The 27,776-nt window shown below is 45.6% G+C and overlaps 1 protein-coding gene across 3 annotated transcripts; it reads right to left on the bottom strand.

Moving 5' to 3' along the window:
• Positions 1-214: 214 nt before the first annotated feature.
• On the bottom strand, positions 215-27,191 carry LOC138762975 (ras-related protein Rab-7b-like). Of its 3 annotated transcripts, XM_069936464.1 has the most exons (7): positions 26,897-27,191; positions 24,744-24,820; positions 20,987-21,048; positions 14,489-14,615; positions 10,274-10,489; positions 7,734-7,859; positions 215-559 (listed from the first exon to the last, which is right to left on the bottom strand). In XM_069936464.1, the coding sequence occupies exons 3-7, from the start codon at positions 21,037-21,039 to the stop codon at positions 476-478; spliced, it is 606 nt and encodes a 201-aa protein (XP_069792565.1). In that variant the 5' UTR covers positions 21,040-21,048; positions 24,744-24,820; positions 26,897-27,191; the 3' UTR covers positions 215-475. The 3 variants fall into 3 exon arrangements, with proteins under 3 accessions (XP_069792565.1, XP_069792564.1, XP_069792566.1); XM_069936463.1 differs by lacking the exon at positions 24,744-24,820; XM_069936465.1 differs by lacking the exons at positions 24,744-24,820; positions 26,897-27,191 and adding an exon at positions 26,757-26,775.
• Between the last annotated feature and the right edge of the window lie 585 nt (positions 27,192-27,776).

Consider the following 27,776-nt stretch of genomic DNA (forward strand, 5'->3'; position numbering starts at 1 on the left):
GAAACCCAAAACTGCTCACAGTACTCCAAGTGAGGTCTCACCAGTGCTGTATAAAACCATCACATACCTGCACTTGCATTCCTGGGCAGGAACCGACCTTGGATTTCATTCCATGACTCTTCAGGAAGATTTCACTGCAATACGTATGAAGTTGCAGATATATTTTAGCAAAAAAAAAACATTTTTTTCAGGAACCAAACTAACTGAGCCTCGGTAACATTAAAACATTGAAGTTTATTGCACAGATTGTTCTTTGTAGTCAAGGAATCTTACATGAAAATCTTTTGATACTTAGGAACATACATACAGCGTATTTGAAATTCTCAAAAAGATGTGTCTCATTATATTCGTTTAAAAAATGAACTGGTGGTTTTGTTTGTCATTAGAAAAATAAATATCAGCATAAAACCATGGTCATCGGCGAGTACCGGATCCCAACGCAGTGTTAAGATGCAGTCCCCACTTGTCCCGAGATTCAGCAACACTTCCGTCTCTTCCTTACATTGGTGTCTTCCAGGGAGATGGAGTTCATCAAATACATGTCTTTATTTTGTGAGATCTAACAAAAGAAGAGAGAGAAATTGAGGGAACGGTAAATCTCTGCACATGCACCCGTCCAAAAATTGACTTTACCACGGGCACACGGTGTTCATTACAGAGTGAATGTTTACAGAGGCCTATAAAATGCTGGAAAAGGTGACCCAGACTGAACCACTCAATTCCACCATGAGGAAGGAACAAGGCAATGGGCTAATGGGAATGCCAACGTCCGCAATTTTGCCCCCAGTCACTTACCGCTCTGACTTGGAAATATATCACGGCTTCTTCACTGACCTAGATCTAAATCCTCCCCAACTGTACCTTGGAAACACTTTCGCCCGAAGGATTGCAGTGATTCAAAATGGCACTCACTGCTACCTTGTTGAGGGAAGCGTGTAATGGGAAATAAATGCTGGCCTTGATTGTTCTTTTCTGATAACAGCAAGGGAAGAGACTGTCCTTGAACCTGGAGGTTCTTGTTTTCTTTGTCCGATGAGAGGGGGGAGAGGAGAGTGTGACCGGGGTGGGGTGGGGTGGGTCATTAATAGGTTGGCAGCTTTCCCAGGACAGCGGGAAGTAGAGTCAGAGTTGATGGAGGGGAGGTGCACTATGGACAATGGCCACTGACTGCTCATCCACACAAGGACCTTAGGCCATCTCCCTGCAATTACTATCAATGATCCCGTCTCATTGCCAAGAGCATCCCCCACCCCCCCCCCACCCACATTGACAGGACCATTGTTTGAAAAGGACTCACAAAATTGTCGAGGACCTCTTCCACTCAGCACACATCTTTCAGCTATTCCCATTGGTGAAGAGATACAGGAGGATCAGAGCCAGAACCACCAGGCTGGGAAGCAGCTTCTTCCCACCAGCAGCGAGAATACTGAATGACAAATCCTCCAAGATTCTACTATAGAATGCATACTGCATATGCATTGCTTATCTGTATGTGTTATGCCTATACATGTGTTTGCAGTGGTTTATACCGTAAACCGGTATTACACAGAGGGTGGTGGGTGGATGGAACAGCGAGAGAAGCTGACTGAGGCAGGGACTATTCCAATGTTTAAGGAACATTGGAACAGACAATGGGACAGGACAGGTTTGGAGAGATGGAAGCCAAACGCAGGCAGGTGAGACAAGCTTGAGTGGGACATTTTGGTCAGCATGGGCAAGTTGAGGCTGAAGATTCTGTTTCCATGCTGTGTGACTCGATCACATTTATGCTGCATTATTGATCAGAAACCCTGATATGGAAATATTGATTAAGACACAAATGTTCTCCTCTTCTATGAGAGTTTCTTATCGTTTACACAAGTACAATGTTCAGATGCATGGAAATTCTCACTTACTGCAGACATACAGGGTCGAAAGAAACACCAACTATGATAATATAAGTTAATTTTCTATTAATAAGACCATAAGGCATAGGAGCAGAAATAGGCCATTCAGTCCATCAGCTCTGCCCCACCATTTAATCATGAGTTGACCCGTTTCCCCACTCAGCCCCACTGCCCGGCCTTCTCCCCATAACCTTTGATGCCCTGGCTAATCAAGAACCTATCAATCTCTGCTTTAAATACACCCAATGACCCGGACTCCACAACTGCCTGTGGCAACAAATTCCACAGATTCACCCTCCTCTGGCTGAAGAGGTTCCTCTGCATCCTTGTTCTAAGCAGATGTCTTTCAATCCAGAATACACCATGAGTCAGAAAATTATGATAATAAATTGTCAGGCAGGATCCTAGGGATTGTGTTTATATTAACTGAGTGGAGAATGTGTTTGTACAATTTGCAAGTCCAGCTTTTATTGTCCGTCACTCACGATCTGTAATCTGAAAGTTTGGAACCATCCATGATAGTAGAAGAAAGAGGCCCAGGTTCTGATCTGCCTCTGGTGCCTTCGGTTTGTGGAGTGGTTCCACCCTCCTAGAGACAGCGAGGGCTCGTCTCCCTTACTCTGATGTCCTCCCATCTCCCAAGGGGTGATGTAAATTCCCCCCCACCCCCCACCACCATCCACGACGCACAGACAGCTGACAGACAGGATGCAGAGTTGGACAGAGAAGTCGCAGCTGGAGTTCAATCCAGATAAGTGTGAGGTGATGCATTTTGGAAACTCAAACTTGAAGGCAGAGTCCATGGTTCGTGGGAGGATTCTAAACTGTGTGGAAGAATAAAGGGTCATTGGGATTGAAATCCATCAATTTCTCATGATTGCCGTGTAAGTTGATCAGGTAGTTAAAAAGATTTATGGCGTGCTAGCCTTCAGTAGCCAGAGGATTGAGTTTAAGAGCCATGAGGTAATATTAGGGGTAAGGTTTTTACACAGAGAGTTGTGGGGACCTGGAATGCTTTGCCAGGGATGGTGGTGGAGGCTGAAACATTTGGGGCATTTAAGAGAGTCTTAGACAGGTAAATGGATGAAAGTAAAACAGGGTTACAGTGTAGGGTGGGTTTAGTACTTTTTTTCAGGAATATATGGGTCGGCACAGCATCGAGGGGGCAGTGATCACAATATGACTGAGTTCAATTTGAGATTTTACAAGGAGAAAATGTAGTCAGGATTTCAGTGAAGTAATTTCATGAGAGAGGAACTGGTCAATGTAGATTGGAAGGAGGCCACTAGAAGTGAAGGCGGCAGAGCAGCAAAGGATGAAGTTTCTGCAGGAAATGGGAAGGTGCAAGATAAATAATTACCGAAGAAGAGGAAATGGAAAAACCTCACAAGGGAAGTAAAAGCCAACATGAAAGCAAAAGGACACCCAAATTAGTGGGAAAAGAAAGGATTGGAAAGTGTTTGAAAACTTACAGAAGGTAACTAAAAAACTCATAAGGAGGAAAAAGATAAATTATGAAAGTAGCCGAGCAAAATAATATCAGAGGATACAAGAAGCCTCTTCAGGTACATAAATAGTAACAGAGAGGTGATAGTTGATATCGGACAACAAGAAAATGACGCCAGAGAAATAATAAAGAGAGACAAGATGGCAGAGGAACTAAAGCAGTATTTTGCAGCAGTCTTCACTGAGGAAGACACTAGGAGTGTACCAGATGTTGAAGGGTATCAGGGAAGGGAAGTGAGAGCAGTTACCATTTCAAAGGGAGAAGGTGCTCAGAAAGCTGAATGGTCCTAGGGTGGATAAGTCTCCGGAACCAGACTGATTGCACCCTAGGGCCCTGAATGAGGCAATGGTGCAGATGGTGGAAGGATTGGTAAAGATCTTTCAGGAATCATTAGATTCTGGCATGGCCCTGGAGGACTGGAAACTCTCAATTATCACCCCAGTATTCAAGAAGGGAGGGAGGCAGCAGAAAGGAAATTATAGGCCGGTCAGCCTGATGTCAGTGGCTGGGCAGATGTGGGAGTCAATTGTTAAAGATCAGGTTACAGAGTACTTGGAGGCAAATGACAGGATAGGCCAAAGCCAGCATGGTTTCATTAGGGGAAAATATGGCTTAACAAACCTATTGGAATTCTTTGAGGAAGTGACCAGCCTGCTGGATAAGGGAGACGCAGTAGATGCTGTGTATTGGGATTTTCAGAAGGCCTTTGACAAGGTGCTGTTCATGAAGTGACTTAACGTGATAAGTTGCCATGGTATTACAGGAAACATACTAGTGTAAGTAGAGTATTGGCCGATTGGCAGGAAGTAGAGTTGGAATACAGGGATCATATTCTGATTGGCTGCCGGTTGTTAGTAGTGTTCCACAGGGGTCAGGGTTGGGGCCCCTTCTTTTTTATGTTGTATATTAATGATTTGGCTTAAGGAATGAATTACTTTATGGAAAAGTTTGTGGATGATATGAAGGTAAGTGGAGGAGCAGGATGTGTAGAGGATACAGGGAGGCTGCAGAGGACTCGGATTGGGAAAATAGGCAGAGAAGTGGCAAATGAAATATAATGTTGGCAAGTGTACACTTTGTTAGAAAAATAAATGGGCTGACTATATTTCAAATTGGGAGAAAATGGAAAATGGCCAGATGCAGAGGGACCTGGCAGTCCTCAGCAGGACGTCCTGAAGGTAAACTTAAAGGTTGAGTCGGCGGAGAAGAAGGTAAATGCGATGCTGGCGTTCATTTCAAGAGGAATAGAACATAAGAGCAGGGACATGATGTTGAGGGTTTTTAAGGCCCTGGGGAGACATCACGTGGAGGATGGTGAGCAGTTTTGGGCTCCTCATTTAAGAAAAGATCTGCTGATGTTGGAGAAGGTTCAAAGAAGATTCACTAAGATGATTCTGGGAATGAGGAGCGTTTGTCAGCTCTTGGCCTGTATTTGTTGGAATTTGGGAGAATGAGGGGGAAATCTCATTGAAACAGTTTGAATGTTGAAAGGCATGGACAGAGTAGATGAAGAAAGGTTGTTTCCCACGGTGGAAAAGTCAAGATAAGAGAGCACAACTTCAGGATTGAAGGGCATCCACTTAGAACAGACATGAGTAGTTATTTCTTCCACCAGAGGGTGGTAAATCTGTGGAATTTGTTGCCACAGGCGGTTGTGGAGGCCGGATCATTGGGTGTATTTGAGACAGAGATTGATAGGTTCTTGATTAGCCAGGGCATCAAAGGTTATGGGGAGAAGGCCATGGGAAAATGGATCAGCTCATGATTGAATAATGGGGCAGACTCAATGGGCGGAATGGCCTATTTCTGCTCCTGCTCACTGAAGGATTGGTCAATCAGCCCCCAAGGACAGGACTGAACCCAGTTTTCAGGAGGCGAGAGCCAGGAGCGGTTCTCACAGGCGATCTCACATGATATGAGGTGCGTCTGTTTGATTGAAAAATAGCCCTTCCACCCTTTGAGAGGAATTTCAGCAATTACGTATAAATGGAACACAGTGTGAGGTAATGTGGACATTTCCTGGAACAGACAACCCAGAGATAATTCTGCTGTGGTTACAGCTCCTAAATAGAACTGCTCCCACACTTGATGTTATGAGACAACTGATGAATTATGTTGCCCTTTACCACAGCCAAAGGTATCAGTGCACTGGCAGAGCCTTTCCCAATTGTTCCTTCCAGCACCGACTCTTCCACCCCATCTTCCTGGACACAATCCCCCATGATTTCCATGATGCTTTGCTGGAAAAATCCCACTCACTCTCTCTCTATTTCATTCTTTTTATCTCTTGTTTTACTCTCACAATTTTACTCTTTTACAACTCATTGTTTCACCCCTCTCTCTCTCCTTCTCGCTTTCTCTCTCCCCCTCTCTCTTCTCTTCCACTCCCTCTATCCTCTTCTCTCTCCCCTCTCTGTCTCTCATTCTCCCTCCTTCTCTCTTCTCCACCTCTCTCACCCACTCTCCCTCTCTTTCCACTCTCTCCACTCCCCCTGTTTCCCCCCTCTCTCCAATATATCTAAATATCCTATAGATGCTGAAGACCAGCTGAGTTCCTCCAGCATTTTGATATTTTTACTACAACCATAGCATCTGCAGTCTTTTGTAATTCACATTTTCCCCCTCCTCTCTTTTTCGTTTCCTCTCTCCCCTCCCCTATCTTTCTCCTCCAGTGTTCCACTTTCTCCTTCCCCCTCTCTTTTTTCCTTTAAATTTATTTTTCCAGCTCTTTCTTTATTCATTCCATTTTTCCTTCCTTTTCCTCTCTTGTCCTCTCCCCTTTCTTTGACCCCCTCCCCCCACCACTCTTTCTCTCTGCCTTGGCATCTCAAGATCCATCGATGATAATCGTTCTTCCCGTGGTAGGGGTGTGGAAAACCAGCGCGCAATTGTTTATGGTAAAGGGGAAAGGAGTTTAGAGGGGCTCTGGGAAAGAATGCAAGCACCCAGCCTGTAGTTGGAAAGTAGAATGCGCTGCTTGAGGTTTGAAGGGGTGGAGAAGACAGAGACTCTCATTGCATTTAGGAAGTATTTGGACAACACTCGAATCACCAGCACATCAAAAATATGGATCAACGGCTGGAAAATGGGATAAAAACAGATCAGATCAGCACTGACCTGGTGAGACAAATGGTCTGATTCTTGGCTGACTGATTCCATAACTTTTGGCTTTATACTCAGGGTTAAGATGGTTCCATTTTATGTGGAGACATGTGGAGAGAATTAAAGCATTGATTTTAATGTCCCCAAATTCCCCGGATGCAGGAACATTTCCAATTGGTTAGAAAATAGAAAATACAATTCTTTTTCTATAGAAGGAGAAGGAGACTGGAAGGAGATGGTACGGTTGGTGGGGCGGTTAGAGCAACGCTGTTACAGCGCCAGCGATCCAGACCCGGGTTCGAGTCCTGCGCTGTTTGTAAGGAGTTTGTATGTTCTCACCGTGTCTGCGTGGGTTTCCGCCGGAGGGGGCTCCGGTTTCCACTCAATGTTCAAAAACAAAATGTACTGGTTAATTGGGTGTAATGGGTCAGCACGGACTTGTGGGCCGAAGGGGTCTGTTACCGTGCTGTATAACCATATAACCATATAACAATTACAGTACGGAAACAGGCCATCTCGGCCCCTCTAGTCCGCACCGATTTAAGTGATCTCCTATCATAGGAAAGAGCAGACCTGTTAACTTAAAAAAATGCCAGTGGACAAATGTTAGAAGCTGTTATTTAAGGCATTGCAGCAAGGATACTCCATAAAATATCAAGGTGAACAGATGACGTTTAGTGAACTTAAATGATCAATTTATTTGAGTTCTTTGAAGATGGATATCAATAAATTGGAAGGGGGAGCAGAGGAGATTCACTGGAACTGGAGGGAGAGAGATAGGGAAAAGTTGGGCCATTACCATACTGTACCCTGTATCCAAAACACTTTTGGGACCAGACGTTTTTTGGTTTTTGCCATTTTTTAGCCTCAAATACGGCCTTTGCAACCGCCTGTAGCAACAATTCGCACAGATTCACTCCCCTCTGGCTGAAGAAATTCCTCCGCAACTCTGTTTTAAGTGGACACCATTCAGCTCTGAAGTTGTGTCTGTCATCTCACTGCCCTTGCTGCTGGACATCTTCCATTAAAATACTGGCCAAAATCACACCGTCCTTACCCTAAGACCAAAAGACACAGGAGCAAAAATAGGCCATTCAGCCCATCGAGTCTCCTCCACTATTTAATCATGAGCTGATCCAATTCCCCACTCAGCCCCTTGCCCTGCCTTCTCCCCATAACCACTGATTAACTTGACTTTCCTCAGACCCCCCCCTTCAATTGGCAGCGGTGGTGACTACCTGTGCGAGAGTGAGTCGGGCGATGTTCTCAAAGGCTTGCTCCACGTGTGTGCCCTCCTTTGCACTCACTTCGTAGTAAGAGATGTTTCGAGCTTCACACCAGGCCTCTGCCTCCCCACTTGTAATCTGTGTGAAGGAGAGGAGGAGCATTTATTGTCCTACACAGATGCTCGCAGCACAGATGGAAGAGATTCTCACGCTGCAACTTCCATGGTCCCTAAATTCTCAGCAAGATGAGGTGTTGGAATGATTTTCTGGCATTGTTCTGGGTCACCTCAGAAATGTGTAAAACGCACCAGGTTCCCCTCTCCCTTTAACCAAATCAGGACCCTCATTTCCCCTCCCTTTAAACTCACCAAGATCCTCATTCCCCCTCCCTTTAACACAATCAGGACCCTCATTCACCCTCCCTTTAACCAAACGGGGACTCTCATTACCCCTCCCTTTAACCCAATCAGGACCCTCGTTTCCCTTCCCTTTAACCCAATCAGGACCCTCATTTCCCTTCTCTTTAATCAAATCAGGACCCTCATTTCCCTTCCCTTTAATCAAATCAGGACCCTCGTTCCCCCTCCCTTTAACCAAACAGGACCCTTGTTTCCCTTCCCTTGAACCAAACCAGGACCCTCGTTCTCCCTCCCTTTAACCCAATCAGGACCCTCGTTTCCCTTCTCTTTAAACTCACCAGGATTCTCGTTCCCCCACCCTTTAACCAAACAGGGACCCTCGTTCACCCTCCCTTTAACCCAATCAGGTCCCTCATTTCCCTTCCCTTTAACCAAACCAGGACTCTCATTTCCCCTCCCCTTAAACTCACCAGGACCCTCATTTCCCCTCCCTTTAACCCAATCAGGACCCTCGTTTCCCTTCCCTTTAATCAAATCAGGACCCTTGTTTCCCTTCCCTTTAATCAAATCAGGACCCTCAATCCCCCTCCCTTTAATCAAACCGGGACCCTAGTTCCCCCTCTTTTTAAACTCACCTGGATCCTCGTTCCCTCTCCCTTTAAACTCATCAGGACCCTTGTTCCCTCTCCCTTTAAACTCAGCAGGGCCTGATCAAGCTGCCAGAAGTGGAAGTGGAAATTGGTATAATGACGATGTATGGATGTGGCTGGGAGGATATAGATCTCATGGAGGTAAATGGGACCAGCTCAGAATGGCATTTGGGACAGTAAGGATGAGTTGAACCAAAGGGCCTTCCTTGTGCAGATGCGAGGGAGAGAGAGAGAAAGGGAGAGAGGGAATCAAGGGCAGGTGAAGACCTGCTGATTTCCTACAGCGGAGTGTTTGACACACCCCTCCTGCCGACTCCCGTGGAGTGCTGGGGATTTAGGTGAAATGGTGGGAGGAAACCAAAGTACCCGGGGGAAACCCATACAGACACAGGGAGAATGTACAAACTCCTTACAGACAGCGCGGGATTCAAACCCAATAACACATTTACGCTAAATGTCCATGATGCCAGCCCCAGTTTGTGAGTATGGGGAAAGAACTGAGCTCCTCTGACAGCACCAACTAACACCCAGTTAGGCGTTCGTTTAGCACAGAATGAGGCTCTTTGGCCCAATGGGGCCACATCAGGCCAGCTGAACGAGTACAGAGGCATGGCGCCAGCTGCTGGTAAATGGGATTAATATGGGCATTATGGGCTGAAGAGTCTGTGCGTTAAGACTGTATGTGTCGATGAGAGATGGGCCCCACCCCTCTTCTCAGCGACCAGCAGCTCTCCCCAAGGCCGGCAGGGAGAGCATTCCCTCTCTCGGAAACATGGAAGTCTGAGAAGTTGTCCATCTGCCCCACCTGCTGGGCTTGAGATGAAGTGCGAAGGAGGCAGACAATGGCTGTGAGTTGATCCAGAGCTGCCTCGTAGCACAGACACAATCCACGACCAGGTTAACACTAACTAGGTAAGGTGGGGGGAGAGGGACAAGATCAAGGAGGGATCACCCCCTGTTGTGGGAGCAGAAAAGATTCAATGAGCAACCAGCACCTGGCTTTCTGAACCAGCTCTCCAATTACCCCACTTCCTGCTCCTCTTAGACATCCCCTCAGGCTCTACACACACACACACACACACACACACACACACACACACACACACACACACACACACATGTACGCGCACACACATGCGCACACACACACACACACACACACACACACATGTACGCGCACACACATGCGCACACACACACACACACACACGCGTATACACATACACACACATGTATAAACAAACACATGTATATGCACACACACACAAGCATGCAGGCACATGCACTCATACGCAGAGGCTCAGACACACACACACGCATACATGCGCGCGCACACACACACACACACACACACACACACACACACACACACACACACACACACACACACACACACACACACACACACACACACACACAGAGGAAAAACCCCCATAAAATCAGGGTTTTAGGTAGAGTGAAAAGATTTGATTCCTTTTTCAAACTACCGGTGGATGCACAATGTGTCAAATAGCGTTCTGTGCGAGATCTCATCCTGACTTACCTCCCTGTAAGGTAAATCAATTTTGTTGCCCAAAACTGTGAAAGGAAAGTCCTTTTGCTCTGTTTTTAGACTGTTCAACACTGCGTTTCTCCAACCTTCCAGGGTGTAGAAGGAGTCCCGATTGGTCACGTCGAATGTAAGTACACAGCCATCCGAGCCTTTGTAGAAGGTGGACACCAAGGCTTTGAATCGCTCTTGACCCCCTGTGTCCCAGATCTGTGTGGTGGAACATAAGGAAACAAGGAGCAGCAGTCCAGCATATATTCATGAAGTCTCTTCGATGCACCACAGGAAGTATCCCAATTTGCCTGGTTCAGGAAACACAGCCCAGGCCATCACACAAATCAACCCCCCTCCCCCACTATCATTCCTGTCCATAGTTCCCGCTACCTTGCATGAGCTGGCGACGTATTAACAGACCCTTCCACCCCGCTCACATTCTCAAGCAGAAGATACGTGATCTTGATAACACAGACCTCCAGGACCAAGGGTGGTTATCAGACTCTTAAATGATCCTCATATTAGTTAAAGATGGTGCCCTTACATTATTTTAACTATATCTTTATCTCTACCCTGCACCATTACACGATAACTCTACACCCTGCACCCTGACTTACTGTAACACCAACTCTGCACTTTCATTATATTATTGCACTGCCTGTTGACTTGCCTGGATAATACACAAGCAACATTCTTCGCTGTATCTTGTGACATGAAACAACAAACAATCCAGTTCCACCCAGCTATCCATGCCTACTCCAACAGTCATCAAGATCATCAACTTGCAGACATTGCATTAAATCGAATTAATGAGAACAAGATGGAGCAGTTTATTTATAAATGGAATTTGAAAATATGGCGTAAATATAGTTCACCTATTTTGATGCAGTTAATGGAAATGAGAAAATAGGTACACAAGGTAAAATTTCCAGGAAACCATTTTTATATCAGAATAAACTCCTTCCCTTTATGGTTAATAATCAGCTTTTGAGAATATGGGACCAAAATGGAATTAACATTGTACAGGATTGTTACGAGGCCGGTTATTTTATTTCTTTTCAAAGAAAGAAAGAAAAATACGAAATACCATCAAATTAGAGCCTTGTTATTGGTTAATTTTGGGAAAACTTTAAGGTTACCAAGACAGACTACATTTGAAACTTTAATTAAGGAAGGTGGGAAGAAAAGGTTTATATCTGAAATGTATCCATCATTGCAGAACGAAAAGCCTAAGTTAGATTTACAAAAGTCTAGATTAAAAGGGGAAAATAGATTTAGGGCTAATAACTATTCAAGAGGAATCGTGGAACTTATGTAAAGATAGGATGACTAAAATTGTAAATGTGAGATATATTTTATACATCAATTATAATGGAGTCCTGAAAGATTAAAGAGATATAATTTATTTTCTTCAGATTTAGGTTTTAGATGTCAGAAAGAAATAGGGTCTTTTCACTCGGCTGTGAAAAGGTAAAACCTTTCTGGATGCAATTTAAAGAACTATTACAAGATATTTTTGAAGTTAAATTTTGAATGGATCCATCAATATTTTTGTTAAATAATATTAAAAAGATTTGTTTGGAATTAAGATGAACTAAATTTCAAATAGCGTTTTTGAGATTGGCGTTAGTGAGAAAATGTATTGCGATTACTTGGAAAAATTATTTAGATTTGAATTTACAGAAGTGACATACAGAATTGAGATCTTGTATACTATTAGAAAAAATAAAATTTATGTGATAATTATCTTTTTTATCAGAAAATGGGGAGCCCTTATTTGAATTACGTGGGTTTAAAATTTTGAATCCTTCAGCCACGTTGTGAAATTGCTTCAATTCACGGTAATTAATTATGTTTATTGTAGTTTATGTCTCCTATTTTTTTCTTTCTTTCCTTTCTTTCTGGGGGGTAGAGATAGGATGGTTGAGGTAGAGAGAGGGGTTATAAGGGGGAGGGTTGTATTAGCAGGGTGGGTAAGAGGGTTTTTGGGTTATATATCATGCATGCTTTGTTGATATTATATAGTTACTCTATATATTGTATGTATTATGGTTTTTAAATTTTAAATAAAATGTTCCAAAGAATTATCAACTTGTGTGCAATTTTCCTGTTTTTCTAGAAATCTATCAACGTCTGTTTTCTCTCTGTAATACACATTCAGGAACAGCTGCTCCCCCTCCACCATCAGACTCCTCAATGACAAACTCAATCAGGGACTTTTACTTGTGCACTTTATTGAATTTTTTATTCTCTCTGCATTGCACAGTCAGTTTGTTTACATTTCTTTATTTTTTTACATGTGCACGTTGCATCAGTTTTCTTTTGCACTGCCAATATTTATTTATATTTATATCTGTATCCACGCATACCGTATACACGTGCGTAATAGTTGATAGCATGTAAATGTCCACCTGCCCCCCCGTTTATTGTCCCACCTGCCCATCCATCTGAGCTGCTGGACTAACCACCTGGTCCTACCCATCCAAGCTCCCGGCACCCAAACCGTGAACTCTCACCTAGGCCCCAGCTGCCCACCCATCTGAGCACTGGACTAACCACCTGGTCCTACCCATCCAAGCTCCTGGCACCCAAACCGTGAACTCTCACCTCGGCCCCACCTGCCCATCCATCTGAGCTGCTGGACTAACCACCTGGTCCTACCCATCCAAGCTCCCAGCACCCAAACCGTGAACTCTCACCTAGGCCCCACCCGCCCATCCATCTGAGCTGCTGGACTAACCACCTGGTCCTACCCATCCAAGCTCCCGGCACCCAAACCGTGAACTCTCACCTAGGCCCCAGCTGCCCACCCATCTGAGCGCTGGACTAACCACCTGGTCCTACCCATCCAAGCTCCCGGCACCCAAACCGTGAACTCTCACCTAGGCCCCACCTGCCCATCCATCTGAGCTTCTGGACTAACCACCTGGTCCTACCCATCCAAGCTCCCGGCACCCAAACCGTGAACTCTCACCTAGGCCCCAGTTTCCCACCCATCTGAGCGCTGGACTAACCACCTGGTCCTACCCATCCAAGCTCCCGGCACCCAAACCGTGAACTCTCACCTAGGCCCCAGTTGCCCACCCATCTGAGCGCTGGACTAACCACCTGGTCCTACCCATCCAAGCTCCCGGCACCCAAACCGTGAACTCTCACCTCGGCCCCACCTGCCCATCCATCTGAGCTGCTGGACTAACCACCTGGTCCTACCCATCCAAGCTTCCAGCACCCAAACCGTGAACTCTCACCTAGGCCCCACCCGCCCATCCATCTGAGCTGCTGGACTAACCACCTGGTCCTACCCATCCAAGCTCCCGGCACCCAAACCGTGAACTCTCACCTAGGCCCCAGTTGCCCACCCATCTGAGCTGCTGACACATCGAACAGCGCAGGTAGCCTCCTAAATTTTCCCCTAAAAAACTGGTCCACAAAATTGGACTATTACACAAGTAAATATGGTATAAATTGCTTGTAAATTTGTGTGCTGTGTCTACCTTTCTGTTTACAGGAACAAAATACCTCAAGTGCCTCAGTTTCACCAAGGTTGTGTACAATTGCAGGAAGAGTCCTTCACTCCTGCATTGAAAGCCATCTTATAACAAAGGCTGATGTGGCCCTTTGCCTTTGTAAAGAGCCAGCAGGGTTGGCGTAGCAGTAGGCACAACACTGCTACAGTGCCAGCGATTGGGACTGGGGTTCGAATCCTGTGCTCTCTGTAAGGAGTTTGTACATTCTCCTCGGGTCTGTGTGGCTTTCCCCCCAGGGGCTCCGGTTTCTTCCCACCATTTGAAATATACCGGAGGTTATAGGTCAATTGGGCACCATGGGCTCATGGGCCGAAAGGGCCTGTTGCCGTGCTGTATGTCTAAATTAATATTAAATTCAAATTTTCTGTACCTGCATGGTTGTTTTTACAGATTTCTTTAACAGGTTGTCCATTACTCCTTTGATCTTCAGCATTTCAACCCAGCTCACAACTGGAGGAACTCTGGGTCAAGCAGCATCCATGGAGCAGAAAGAATGGTCAATGTTTTGGGCCAGAATCCCTCAAGACTGGATGAAGGTTCCAGCCCGAGACGTTGGCCTGCCACTGAGGCCACTCAGCCTGCTGCATTCCTCCAGCACGTTGTTAGTTGCCCCATATTCCACCATCTGCACCATCAACACTCCCCAATCTCGCCCCGGTTGACAAATACTTTTTGTTCATCTCCTCACCTGTAGTTTCACGGACGTGTTTTCCACCGTGATTTGCTTTGTGAGGAGGTTTACACCCAGAGTGTTGCAATAATCCGCGATGAATCTGTCGTTGACGTAACGGTCCAGGAGTGCTGTCTTACCCACACTGCAAGGCAATAGGGAAACATAAGAGACTGAGGGGACTGGTTACCTGAGTAAACCACGAGAAGATGAAAAGACTCAACAGGTCAGGTGGTGTCCAAGGAGAAAAATGGTCAGTGCCGAGAAAGAGCCCTGACCCAATGCGATGACTGATCATTTCCCACCAAGACCTGCTACCTCATCTGATGGTCTCAGATATAAGACGATCTTCATTTCAATTTTAACCTGCACCAACTAAAATGGTGGATCATTGAAATTCACGTTCAGATTCCTGTAGTTTGGTTCCCATTGTGGTCACTGGGTTATTGTAGTCACCAGGTTATTGTGGTCACCGGGTTATCGTGGTCTCTGGGTTATTGTGATCACCGGGTTATTGTGTTTATCAGGTAGTAGTGGTTCCAGGTTATTGAGGTTGCACGGTTCATTGAACCTCAGATCTCGATACCCAGAGCTGCCTCGCCCTGTCCAACTGGCCCTGGGATAACAACAGCCCCGACTCACAGCCCTAAGGGCTGTGCAGCAGACCTGCTGTCTCACAAGCTGGCTTCAGTCGTGACCGCCAATGCTGTCTGTGTGGAGTTTGCTTGTTTCTCCCGTGACTGCATGATTTCACCCCTCCCCCCCGGGTGCTCCGGTTTCCTCCCACACCCCAGAGAGGTGGGAGTGGGCTGCATAATTGGCTGCTGTGAATCACCCCCATTGTGTGGTTAGTGGTGTGATCCTTGGGGATGAGAATGGTGGGGGGAGGGGAAGGAGATGGGATTACTGCCGAATTGGCACGAAATGCTGAATATCAGTTGGTGTGGGGTCAGTGGGACAGCATCTCCCTTTGACTAAGGGCAGGGTTAGGTAACACAGAAATCTGAACATTTGATTTAAACAGGGGAAATATCAAAAATATTAACCCTTTGGATTCTGTGTCCTGGTTTATGGTGATGATCAACAAGCGCATATACTTCGTGTCCCCATTTTCTGGGACTGGTTTTATACCCAACCACCAGCTGGTTCGTACTGGTGTTCATACTGTAGTTTACCTATGGACCCAGCCCGGAGTATAAAGTTGAAGTGCCAGTTGATGAAGTAGACAAAGATGATGTGGTCAAACAATAATCATGGCTTTTATTAGCAGAAACTCATGGTACAATAATGAAAGGCAATAGGTGCATCTACAGTTATATCCAAGGGGAGTGTTCTTAACAGCAGAGATAATGCACAGTCAATGTTAGTACAGCAAGGCTCGCCAGAGGGGAGACAGGCAGCTTGACAGACATTCACCACAACCCCGCCTTACAAAAATTCGCTTTTACGAAGAAACCTGTGTTCGCTATCCAAAATAAATTTGAATGGGTCTTCGTTTTACGCCATTTTGGCTTACGAAAGGTTTCATAGGAACGTTCCAGATTCGTAAAGTGGGGTATACCTGGATCATGAAAGATTAGAAATAGCTGGAGTCCAAAGGTTAAGACATCTAATGAAGAAGTGGTGATAGATCGGCTGTAAATTCTTGTTGGCAGCATATGTGCTCTCATGTCCCAATCTGATGCACTGGCGAATATTTATATCCCGAGGTTAACTGTAGTAGTGGATGAGAATTTATTGTCTTATACACATTTTAGTGTAGTGGTTGTGGCAATGCTATTACAGCGCCAGCAACCCGGGCGCGAATCCGACCTTGTCTGTGGGGAGTTTGTATGTTTGTCGTGGTGTTGTCCTTCCCTGTGTCAGCAGGCAGTGCCAGTCACCGCTGATGATGTAACCGAAGCGATGCATGGGAGTAACGGTGTATACGTGCAGGTATGTTAAGCGCCAGCATATGGGTGATGGATCTCGGACACAGGAGGAGGAGAGTGAGAGCGTCACTGAGGAGGTCAGAGGGGTTTGGCTGGGTGGTGTTTCGGGAGTTAAAGAATGCAATGTTGTCTCTGTAGAAAATAAAGGAAGTTGACTCCATTTTGTGCTGAAAGAAAGGAGTGAGTGTACTTTTTAATTGTGCGTAAACTGGGAAAATCAGTGACATTACTGGGTCTTGCCATGTCTGATTGGGTTTCCTCCAGGTGCTCTGGTTTCCTCCAGTCCCAGCTTATCCAATCTTTCCTTGTAACTACAGTCCTTCAAGTCTAGGCAATAACCTTGTGAGTCTTTTCTGCATGCACTCTATTGCTACCACATCCATCCTGTAGTGTACGCAACACACCAAGTGCCACCTGACCAATATTTTGTCAATCACAGGACGTCCCAACTTTAATACTCATCGTCTCTGCCTGTGAAGGAAATTGTGCCAAATGTCCTCTTTGTTATTGTATCCACCTGTGTGGCCACATTCGCGAGCTTCGACCCTGCATCCCGAGGTCGCCCTGTACGCCCACACCCTTGAGGTCCTAAATATTTCAGCACATATGTACCTTGTACAATGTGTGTGACAATGAACTTCTCATCCGGTACCGCACGGATGGCAGTCTCTTCAATCTGAGGCGCCTGCAAGCTCACACCAAGACACAAGAGAAACTTGTCCGTGAACTACTCTTTGCAGACGATGCCGCTTTAGTTGCCCATTCAGAGCCAGCTCTTCAGCGCTTGACGTCCTGCTTTGCGGAAACTGCCAAAATGTTTGGCCTGGAAGTCAGCCTGAAGAAAACTGAGGTCCTCCATCAGCCAGCTCCCCACCATGACTACCAGCCCCCCCCACATCTCCATCGGGCACACAAAACTCAAAACGGTCAACCAGTTTACCTATCTCGGCTGCACCATTTCATCAGATGCAAGGATTGACAATGAGATAGACAACAGACTCGCCAAGGCAAATAGCGCCTTTGGAAGACTACACAAAAGAGTCTGGAAAAACAACCAACTGAAAAACCTCACAAAGATAAGCGTATACAGAGCCGTTGTCATACCCACACTCCTGTTCGGCTCCGAATCATGGGTCCTCTACCGGCACCACCTACGGCTCCTAGAACGCTTCCACCAGCGTTGTCTCCGCTCCATCCTCAACATCCATTGGAGCGCTCACACCCCTAACGTCGAGGTACTCGAGATGGCAGAGGTCGACAGCATCGAGTCCACGCTGCTGAAGATCCAGCTGCGCTGGATGGGTCACGTCTCCAGAATGGAGGACCATCGCCTTCCCAAGATCGTATTATATGGCGAGCTCTCCACTGGCCACCGTGACAGAGGTGCACCAAAGAAAAGGTACAAGGACTGCCTAAAGAAATCTCTTGGTGCCTGCCACATTGACCACCGCCAGTGGGCTGATAACGCCTCAAACCGTGCATCTTGGCGCCTCACAGTTTGGCGGGCAGCAGCCTCCTTTGAAGAAGACCGCAGAGCCCACCTCACTGACAAAAGGCAAAGGAGGAAAAACCCAACACCCAACCCCAACCAACCAATTTTCCCTTGCAACCGCTGCAATCGTGTCTGCCTGTCCCGCATCGGACTGGTCAGCCACAAACGAGCCTGCAGCTGACGTGGACTTTTTTACCCCCTCCATAAATCTTCGTCCGCGAAGCCAAGCCAAAGAAAGAAGTGTAGCAGTTACAGTGCTAGCAATCAGGGTTCGAATTCAGCCCCGTCTGTAGAGCGTTCGTGCATTCTCCCTGTATCTGTGCGGATTTCCTCCAGGTGCTCCAGTTTCCTCCCACCATCCATTGTAGGTTAATTAGGGTACTTGGGTGGCATGGGCTCGAGGGCACTGTGTTGAAATTTTTAAAATGTACATGGGAACTCTTAGCTGCTACATTCTTTCCAGATTGGTGTGTGGCTGCGAGTCATGGACCATCACAAATGCAATGGAGAGAAGAATCAATGCTGCAGAGATGTGGTTTCCTGGAAGAACGCCGGACAGATCTTATATGGACAGGAAAATAAACAAAGAAGTTCCACAAAGGACAAAAACAAAACGTACATTACTTAAACGAATCCGAAAACAGCAATCAAAATTCTTTGGACACCTCATGCAAAGAGACATATTGGAACATTTCGTTACACTGGAGGGAAAAAGAAACAGTGACTGACAGAGAATGAAAGTGATTGATGGGTTAACATCAGGGTTAGAAACAGGGGAGAGAACAATTACAATTCGGATGGTCAGAGACCGTGTTGGATGGAGATACACGATCACCTGTGTCGAACGGCATGAGAACATGCACTGAACCTCTAGCTTGCTCTAGCTACACAGGTATAACAAGTGTAAATTAAATGACCATATGAGAGAATAAAAGATGATAAATATAAAAAGATGGATAAATATTCCCAGTTGCAGTAAATGGAAATAAATAATGTGATGTTATGATGTTAGATGGTGACGCTGATTCAGAATCGGTGCCAGCTTTCCTGATTCAGCTCACCTGCCTGCCTTCACATCTAACAGTTGCCTCTCAGAGTACGAGGCTCACGAGTGGTCAGAGCTGCCTTTGTGTGACCTCCTGCTCCATCCCTGGATGCAGTCCTAAGAGCCCTGGGATATACTGCAGCATCCTGAGCTGAGTGGATGGAAACAGCCAGGGTTGGAGCATTTAATACCATAAGACATTGGAGCAGAATTAGGCTGTTAAGCCCAATGAGTCTGCCCCACCATTCAATCATGAGCTGGTCCATTTTCCTACTGCCCGGCCTTCTCCCCATAACCTTTTATGCCCTGGCTAATTGAGAATCTATCAATCTCTGCCTTAAATACTGGCCTACATAACCAGCTGAGGCAACCAATTCCATGGATTTACCACCCTCCAGCTAAATAAACTCCTCCGCGTCTCTGTTATGAGTGGACGCCCTTCAATTGTGAGGTGGTACCACAATCTTCTCCCTCCATCCCACGCGGATTTTCGTCTGCACTTGGCATCTGTTGCCTCTCGTGTCAGCGTCCAGCCGGTGTTGATGGATTCCAGTTGCCCTGATACCGTTTTTTCCACCTAGTCCTTTTTTTCTGACTCTGTTTGAACTATGTGGAAGCTGAATGTTTTCCAAGGGGTAGAATCTTGTTAACGATTTCGGTTGGGATCCTTTATCAAGATTGTTGACCGACCATTTCTACCCATGGATGCCAACTGACCTACTGAATTCCTCCAACAATGGTCATGGCGCAGCGGTTAGCGCAACGCCGATACAGCTGTCTGTAAGGAGATTGTACATTCACCCCGTGTCTGCATGGGCTTTCCCCGGGGGCTCTGGTTTCAAGAGATTCCGGGGGTTGTAGGTCAATTGGAGGCTGCGGTATCTGCAGCCTTTGTTCTGCAAAGCCCCATTCCAAGTTCTCGTTCACTCGTTTGTCATAGAGCAGTAGTTTTCAAACTCACATTCCACCTTAACTGATCTCTATGCCATACGTGCTCTGTGATTGGTAAGGGGTGGCTTAAGGTGGAATGTGTGTTTGTGGGGGGTGGGGGGTGGGGGGATGCAGTTTGAAACCACTATCAAAGAACATATAGAAAGCAGAGGATCAGGCCTTTCAGACCACATGTCTGTGCTCGCCATGAAGCCCGTGAAACTTCCTAACACTATGATGGAATCTCTTTTCATCATTACTGCTGGCTCCAGGCACCAGCAACGTGTGTAAAAAACAACTTCCCTAATCATCTCCCTTATACTTCCCGCTCCAAATTAATTGCAGAGTAAATGTTGGTCAGCTTTTTCCACTGAAGATAGTTGAGATATGAACCAGAGGTCATGGGTTAAGGCCAAAAGGGGAGAAGTTTAGTGGGAACATTAGTGGGAACATCTTCACACAGAGAGGGGTGGGGGTGTCAGCTGAAGTGGTGAATGTGGGCTCGATTTTAACATTTAAGAAAAATTTGGACAGGTACACGGATGGCTATGGATTGGATGAAGTCAGTGGGACTAGGCAAGGGAATAGCTTGGTACAGATTAGAAGGGCTGAAGGGCCTGTTTTCAATGCTCTCTGGTTCTATGTCCTTATGGTTTTGTCTACCCTGAGAAAAAGATTCTGACAGCCTACTCTATCTTTGCTTCTCCTAATATTATTCACTTTAAATATTTCAGTTCTCTGCTCTTAGTTTAATTTGCACATCGATAAATAACAAGGTGTGATATTTGTAAGTAAGTCGTGTACTGTTTATGGCCCTTATCAAATAATTCAAGCCCGGATCATTTAGAAATCCGTGACAATGCATTAGCCAACTTCCAAAGAACATAGCAGGTGATCTGCATTTCTGAGAACCAGTTGGGCCTCAGTTTTCTTGCCTTGCCTCTTTCTCAGAGATTGTGGGTTCAAGCCCCACTCCAGACACTTGAGAAAGGTGGGCCCTCCCAGAGTCTCAGTACTGCCAGGTTCCCTCTCTCCTCCCTTTCACCAGTTTTCCCAAGTTCTCCTGGGCTATTTCCTAAGAAATAACAGTTTTTTAAAAAAAATATTTTGCTACTTACTCAATAGAACCAATAATGATTATTTTCATGTTCACTGATTTGGTGGTGCTCATTTTTGGTATCTGTAAAATAAACAGAGGGAACCATTTCCATTTTGTCCAGGCATAGAAGACAAACTGAGTTGTTCGAAGGACTCAAAACCTTCAGGCACTGAGCAATCAATGAGGATGTAATTTTGCGTGTCCATGACATCCTAATGGGGGGGAAGATAATGTGCCAGAGGTTGTGGTGCATGTCGGTACCAACGACTTAGGGAGGAAGAGTGAAGTGGTCCTAAAAAGTGAATATAGGGGGTTAGGTAGGGAGCTAAAAGGAAGGACCACAAAGGGGGGTGATCTCTGGATTACTTCCTGTACCACACGACAGTGAGGGCAAGAATAGAATCAGGTGGAGGATGAATGCTTGGCTAAAGGGGTGGAGTAAGGGGCAGGGATTCAAGTACTTTGATCACTAGGACCTATTCTGGAGGAAGTGGGACCTGTACTGAACAGACAGGATGCATCTGAATCCCAGAGGGGCCAGGATCCTGGCGGGGGCATTTGCTTGGGCTACTAAGGAGGCTTTAAACTAGTGCGGTTGGGGAAAGGGGTCCCTATAAATGAGAACAGCAAAGAGAAGGTTTGTCCGCAAATAGAGAAGGCTTGTAGACAAAGTTTGGGGGTGGAAGGGTAAGTGATCAAGAAGGAAAGGGATCAATGCAGTGATGGGAGGGAGATGATCGCAATAAATAGAGTTGTCCGTAAAGAGGGGGGACAGGCAGAAGGTAGGATGTGGGAAATCTCAGAAATGCTAGGAATATTGTAAGGAAGGTGGACGAGCTGAAGGTGATAGACACTTGGCAGTATGACATGGTGGTGATTGGTGAGATGTGGTTGCAGGAGGGTTGTAACTGGCAGCGAAATAGTCCAGGATTTCCCTGCTTTAGGTGTGATAGAATTGGAGGGATGGGGGAGGGTGTGGCATTCCTTGTAAGGGAAAATATTACAGCGGTGCTGATGCGAGATAGATTGGAGGGCTCATCAAGGGAAGCGGTATGGGTGGAAAAGGAGAAGTTACAATTATAGGGGTGTATTATAGATCACCTAATGGGGAGCGAGAAATAGAGGAGCAAATGTGTAAGGAAATAGCTGAGGGTTGTGTTAGTGGGGGATTTTAATTTTCCTAATATAGATTGGGAAACACATTCTGTGAAGGGGTTGGATGGATTGGAATTTGTAAAATGTATGCAGGATAGTTTTTTGCAGCAATACGTTGAGGTGCCCACTAGAGAACGGGCAATGTTGGACCTTCTGATTGGGAATGAGATATGGCAGGTGATGGAGGTGTGTGCGGGGGAGCATTTTGGATCATGGTACCATTAATTTCAATATAATTATGGGAAGGGATAGGCCTGGTCCAAAGATTAGGGTCTTTGAGTGGGGGAAAGCCAGATTTGATGAAATGAGAAAGGATTTGCAAGGAGTGGTTTGGGCTGATTTGTTTTATGGGAAGGAGGTCGAGGAGAATTGGAGGTCATTTAAAGGTGAGATTTTGAGGGTACAGAATCTTTATGTTCCTGTCAGGATAAAAGGCAGAGACAAAAGTTCGAGAGAGCCATGGATTTCAAGGGAGATTAGAAAGTTAGTTCGAATTGAAAGGGAGGTTACATTAAATATAAGAAACAAGGTATATACCAGATGCTTGGAAAATACATGGATTGAAAAAGCATAAGAATGAAATTAGGATAGTGGAAAGAAGGTGGCTAAAGTGAACAGGGTGAAAGTAAATCTAAAGAGTTTTTACAAATATGTAAATAGCAAAAGGAGAGTGAAGGATAAAATTGGTCCCTTAGAGAATCAGAGCAGACAACTTGTGTGCGGAGCCGAATGAGATGGAGGAGATATTGAACGAGTTCTTCTCTTCGCTATTCACTAGGGAAAAGGATATGGACTTGTGTAGGATAAGAGAAGCAAAAGGGGTGATTATGGAAAATGTAAGGATTAGGAAAGAGGGGATGTTGGAACTTTTGAGGCATATAAAGGTGGATAAATCTCCAGGTCCCAATGGGATTTCCCCAGGATTTTGAGGGAAGTCAGGGAGGAAATTGCGGAGGCTCTAACAGTGATTTTTCAAAAGTCAATGGCGGGGGGAGGGGGCATGCTGCCGCAGGATTGGCTTATCACAAATGTGGTTTCTCTGTTTGAAAAGGGTTCCAGGTGTAGGCCCAGCAATTATAGGCCTGTAAGTTTGACGTCAGTGGTCAGTAAACTAATGGAAAGTATTCTTAGAGATAATATGTCTAGAGAAGCAGGGACTTATCACGGTCACCCACCATGGTTTGTGCGGGAAGGTCATGTTTGACGAATCTTGTTGAATTTTTTGAGGAGGTGACTAGGAAGGTTGATGAGGATAGAGCAGTAGATGTAGTCTATATGGATTTCAGTAAGGCCTTCGATAAGGTTCCACATGGAAAGTTGGTAAGGAAGGCTCAGACGCTAAGTATTAATATTGAGATAGTCAGATGGGTTCAATGACGGTTAGAAGGTAGATGTCAGAGAGTCATCGGTGTTGTTTCCCTTGTTGTTTGTCATTTACATTAATGATTGGGATGATGGAGTGGTAAATTGGGTTAGTAAATATGCGGACGATACAAAAATAGGGTGAGTTGTGGATAGTGAAGATGGTTTTCAGAGATTGAAGGAGGATTTGGACTGCTTAGAAGTTTGGGCAGAAAGGTGGCAGATGGAGTTTAATATAGATAAGTGCGAATTGCTTCATTTTGGGAAGAATAACCAAAATAGGACATAAGCAGTGAAGGGGAGGGCACTGAGGAATGCAGAGGAACAGAGGGATCTTGGAATAATGGTTCATCGTTCTTTGAAAGTGGAATCTCATGTAGATAGAGTGGTAAAGAAGGCTTTTGGTATGCTGGCCTTTATAAATCATAGCATAGAATATAGGAGCTGGGAGGTGATGTTGAGGCTATTCAAGGTATTGGTGAGACCAAGTTTGGAATACTGTGTTCAATTCTGATCCCCAAATTATAGGAAAGATATCAATAAAGTAGAGAGGATGCAGAGAAGATTTAGTAAAATGTTGCCTGGATTGCAGTATCTAGAATAATAGAATAAGGAGAAAGATTGAGTAGACTGGAACTTTATTCGTTGAAGTGTTGAAGGTTGAGGGGGGTTTTGATAGAGGTGTTTAAAATTATGAGGGCGATTGATAGGGTAGATGTGAATAGGGTCTTCCCCTTGAGGGTTGGTGAGATTGGAATGAGGGGTCGTGAGTTAAGGATTAGGGGGCAAAAGTTTAGAAGTAACATGAGAGGGAGCTTCTTCACTCAGAGAGTAGTGGCTGAGTGGAATGACCTTCCAGAAGAGGTGGTTGTAGCAGGGTCAAATTTGTCATTTAAGAAAAAGTTGGATAGGCGCATGGATGTGAGGGGATTGGAGGGTTATGGACAGGGGGCAGATAAGTGGGACGAGAGGAGTTCACAAATCAGTAGAGATTAGAGGGGCCAAGATGGCCTGTTTCCATACTGTAATTGTTATATGGTTATAATGGGTGGAATCAGGAATATAAACTTTCCCTCTATGTCAACAAAATGAACGGTCTGGTAATTGACCTCAGGAGCACATGCCCTGGTTTGTATCGATGAGGTGAGTTGGAGATGGAAGAGAGTGTCAAGTTTATCAGTGTAAATATCACTAACAATCTGTTCTGGACCAACCATACTGTAGCCAAGCCATCAAAATTTGACCCCAACATCTCTTACCGATTTGTATGCGTGCAACACAGGAAGGATCCGTTCAAATGCATGACAGCTTTGTCCAGAACAGTTCTGCCTAAAGACTGGAAGAAATTGCCAAAAGCTGTGGAATGCAGCTCACCAACTATCGCCTCCATGTACCCTACTCACTGGCTCAGGGAAGCTGGATGAAAGGACTCATCCCACCCCTCCAACCAGTGTTTGAAAACATGCACCACTAAATTCAAGGAGGATTTCTTCCCCACTGTTATCAGGTGAAGGGTCAGACCTCTCACTTTAGCCAAGTCTTTGTTTCCTCCGAAACACGTTGCTCTCCATTGTTGTTTTATTTTGTACCACCTATTTTACTGATGAACCCAAAACCTTGACCATTCCTTTTTTCCCACAGTGACCCAATGAGTTCGTCCAAGCAGGTAGTTTTGTGTTAAATCAAATGTTTTATGATGTGAACAAACATTAAAATGATGTTCAAATTCATGAATGACCATGTCCACAAGTAAAACTGATCGGAGAAACCCTCCAGAATTGTCAGCAATTTCAACCACAGCAGTTACTGGGAATGACCCAGACATTGGGATCAGGAGGAGGTTGTTCTGCCCATTGGCTCTGTGCTAGCTCTCTGTTGAACCATCCCACCAGTCCCTGGTCTGCGTTTTCCCCAAATCCTACTTTTCTAAGCCTGCCATTCCCATTCCCTTCCTATTGCTCCAAGAGGCAGCAGGAGTTGAAAATCACATCCATTCTCTGAGTTGAAGGATTTTCCTCCCAACCTTCTTGTAAGTTTTCAGCCTGTTCACCACCCCCCCCTCCCCCCCACTTTCAGAACCTCGTGCCGCTGAGAGCAGCTGGCTCCCAAGATCAGCAAATCCAGATCTTGTCCAACTCTTTCAAATGTCCAAACCATTCTTCCAGAAGAGTCAACTCTTCCAGTACAGCCCCTCCAGCTGAAATATCAAATTCTGGAATGCCTAAATTCAGGTTTAATAAAACATAGAGCTATGAGGAAAAGCAAGTCTCAGCCCGAAATGTTGACTATTTCCTCCCCACAGATGCTGCCTGACCTGCTGAGTTTCTCCAGCAGCTCATTATTTGCACAAATCTGTGTGTAGTTGTAGGAACACACCTATGTTTAAAATTCCCAATCTTTAGATTGGCAGGCCCCACAATATTACCAAAATTTGGAGTGACCCAAGATGGCGGAACCTGTGCTGGGCAGTGTACCACAAGGGGTTGGAGACTCCGGGGGAGCAATAGATTGGGGTGGGGCACCAGAAATGGAGAAAACATCCCCCCCATTGAGAAAGAGAGAAGAGGAGACAACCCTCCAGGACGGTGGCATGGCAGCAAACCAACGAAGGGCTCAGCGGCGGAAGGGCTTACACGTGGTGTGGGCTGTTGATGACCTCAAGATTCTTCTATTGTCATGTAATAAAACAGATGCAATATTACACAAAATTGCATTTAGTCTCCCATAAGGCAGACAAAGGTTTGCCAGCAACTTAAATTGCCTGGCGCCCCTCACAGTCAGAGAAAGAGAAGGAAAGAGAAAGCTTGCGGTCATAGGTCCCAAGCGGCTGCCGGAGACTGGCTGGTTGATGGGAAACCAGGTATTGGAGCTGGGATTCGAGAGGATGCTGAGGACAAGAAGAGATCCTGTGGGGTCTCGGGTGCTGAAGACGTCCTGAAGGCATCAGAGGTTCAGATCTGGAGCTCAGATTGCCAATGGAGCGTGTGTGGCTGCAGAGGAGCGCTGGAGGTGAATTCACGGATGGTCAGTTTCTCTGAAGGGACTCTCTTTAGCTTCTCTTTCACCTATTATTAGGGCCACCGGGCAATACTCATGGTGACTCTTTGTTTGCTTTACAGCGGGGAAAAGTTGACATATATAAATATATATTATATTTTTTAATGCATGACTAAGGAACCTTGAGTATCAGGTCTGTCTGGTGTTACTGAGAATGGTGAATCTCCCCACTCAATCAGCCTAGTGATACAGAAAGAAGAAGTGACTCCACATACCTCAAGACTGAGCAGAATAATCTGTTGTACGACTGACCCCAGCAACTCCTAAAGGGAGAGCATTCCAGAATCCCCACTCCGCCTTTCAGGAAGAGAGGCCAGTAAAAGTGAACGTAACAGTTTGTCTTAGATGTACTCACAGTTTGGAACATTCCTTTGGCAGCCTCAGGGAGACATTCAGGAACTTCCCACTCAACCCGGAGATCAGCAGCTCCTCCCAAACCTGCCTCCTTTGGCCCAGTTTTAGGGCCCCAAAACAATGAATGGTGTGGAGGGAGAACCCAGGGACTGCTCGCCTGCCACACTCAGGAACTTGCCGACTTCGCAATGCAAACTGGTCTGATCAGATTCAGAGGGCTCTGCCTCAGAGAGCAGGCAGGGGTGTTTCCCAGTAAATAGCTCTTGGAACACTGAAGCCGAGTGCAACAATATCATCACCACCTCACTGCACTGAAGGGGGAACACCAGGGTTAACCTTGTCTTGAAATTATGTAACCGCTGACTCACAGTGAACTGCAGGGTGACGTGAAATCAGTCCCAGCAAAGTTGCAGCACATTTACTGTTTGCAACCATGAAGATTTAACTGTCCTTGTGCAGTAATTATCCTTCAGTATATTTTACAGACCTGTGTCGCTGCTACAACCAAGAATTTCAGGGCATCTATGCATTATAACATAAGGACAACTTTCTACGATCCCCCTCAATTCTACAAAGAACAGTACAGCACAGTAACAGGCCTTTTCGGCCTACAAGCTGTTGGAATATAGGGGTTAATTAATCATAGAAAATATGTAGAATATATGCTTATGTACTATTCAGTTTGTATACTTGAATCCAGTACTATGTAACAATTTAATATTTACCTCATGGTGAAGGGAAAGAGTAATGTAAGTAAGGGGCAGCCACAGTATGTAGCAAAGTTGACTGATTACAGTCGGTTTAGAATTGCCTGCTCCCAAAATACAAAAGAGAGGATATGTATGAAACAATTTAGTAGGAATGTTAAGGCAAAAGGAGGT

This window comes from Narcine bancroftii, chromosome 5 (assembly GCF_036971445.1).
Source record: "Narcine bancroftii isolate sNarBan1 chromosome 5, sNarBan1.hap1, whole genome shotgun sequence".
Classification (NCBI taxonomy): Eukaryota; Metazoa; Chordata; class Chondrichthyes; order Torpediniformes; family Narcinidae; genus Narcine; species Narcine bancroftii.

Excerpts from the sequence above, each read along its gene's own strand:
- LOC138762975 (XM_069936463.1), bottom strand. Across the intron at positions 10,490-14,488 it reads ACACGTCCGTGAAACTACAG|ATCTGGGACACAGGGGGTCA; the intron begins GTGAGGAGATGA and ends TCCACCACACAG. Across the intron at positions 7,860-10,273 it reads TTGATTTACCTTACAGGGAG|ATTACAAGTGGGGAGGCAGA; the intron begins GTAAGTCAGGAT and ends TCCTTCACACAG.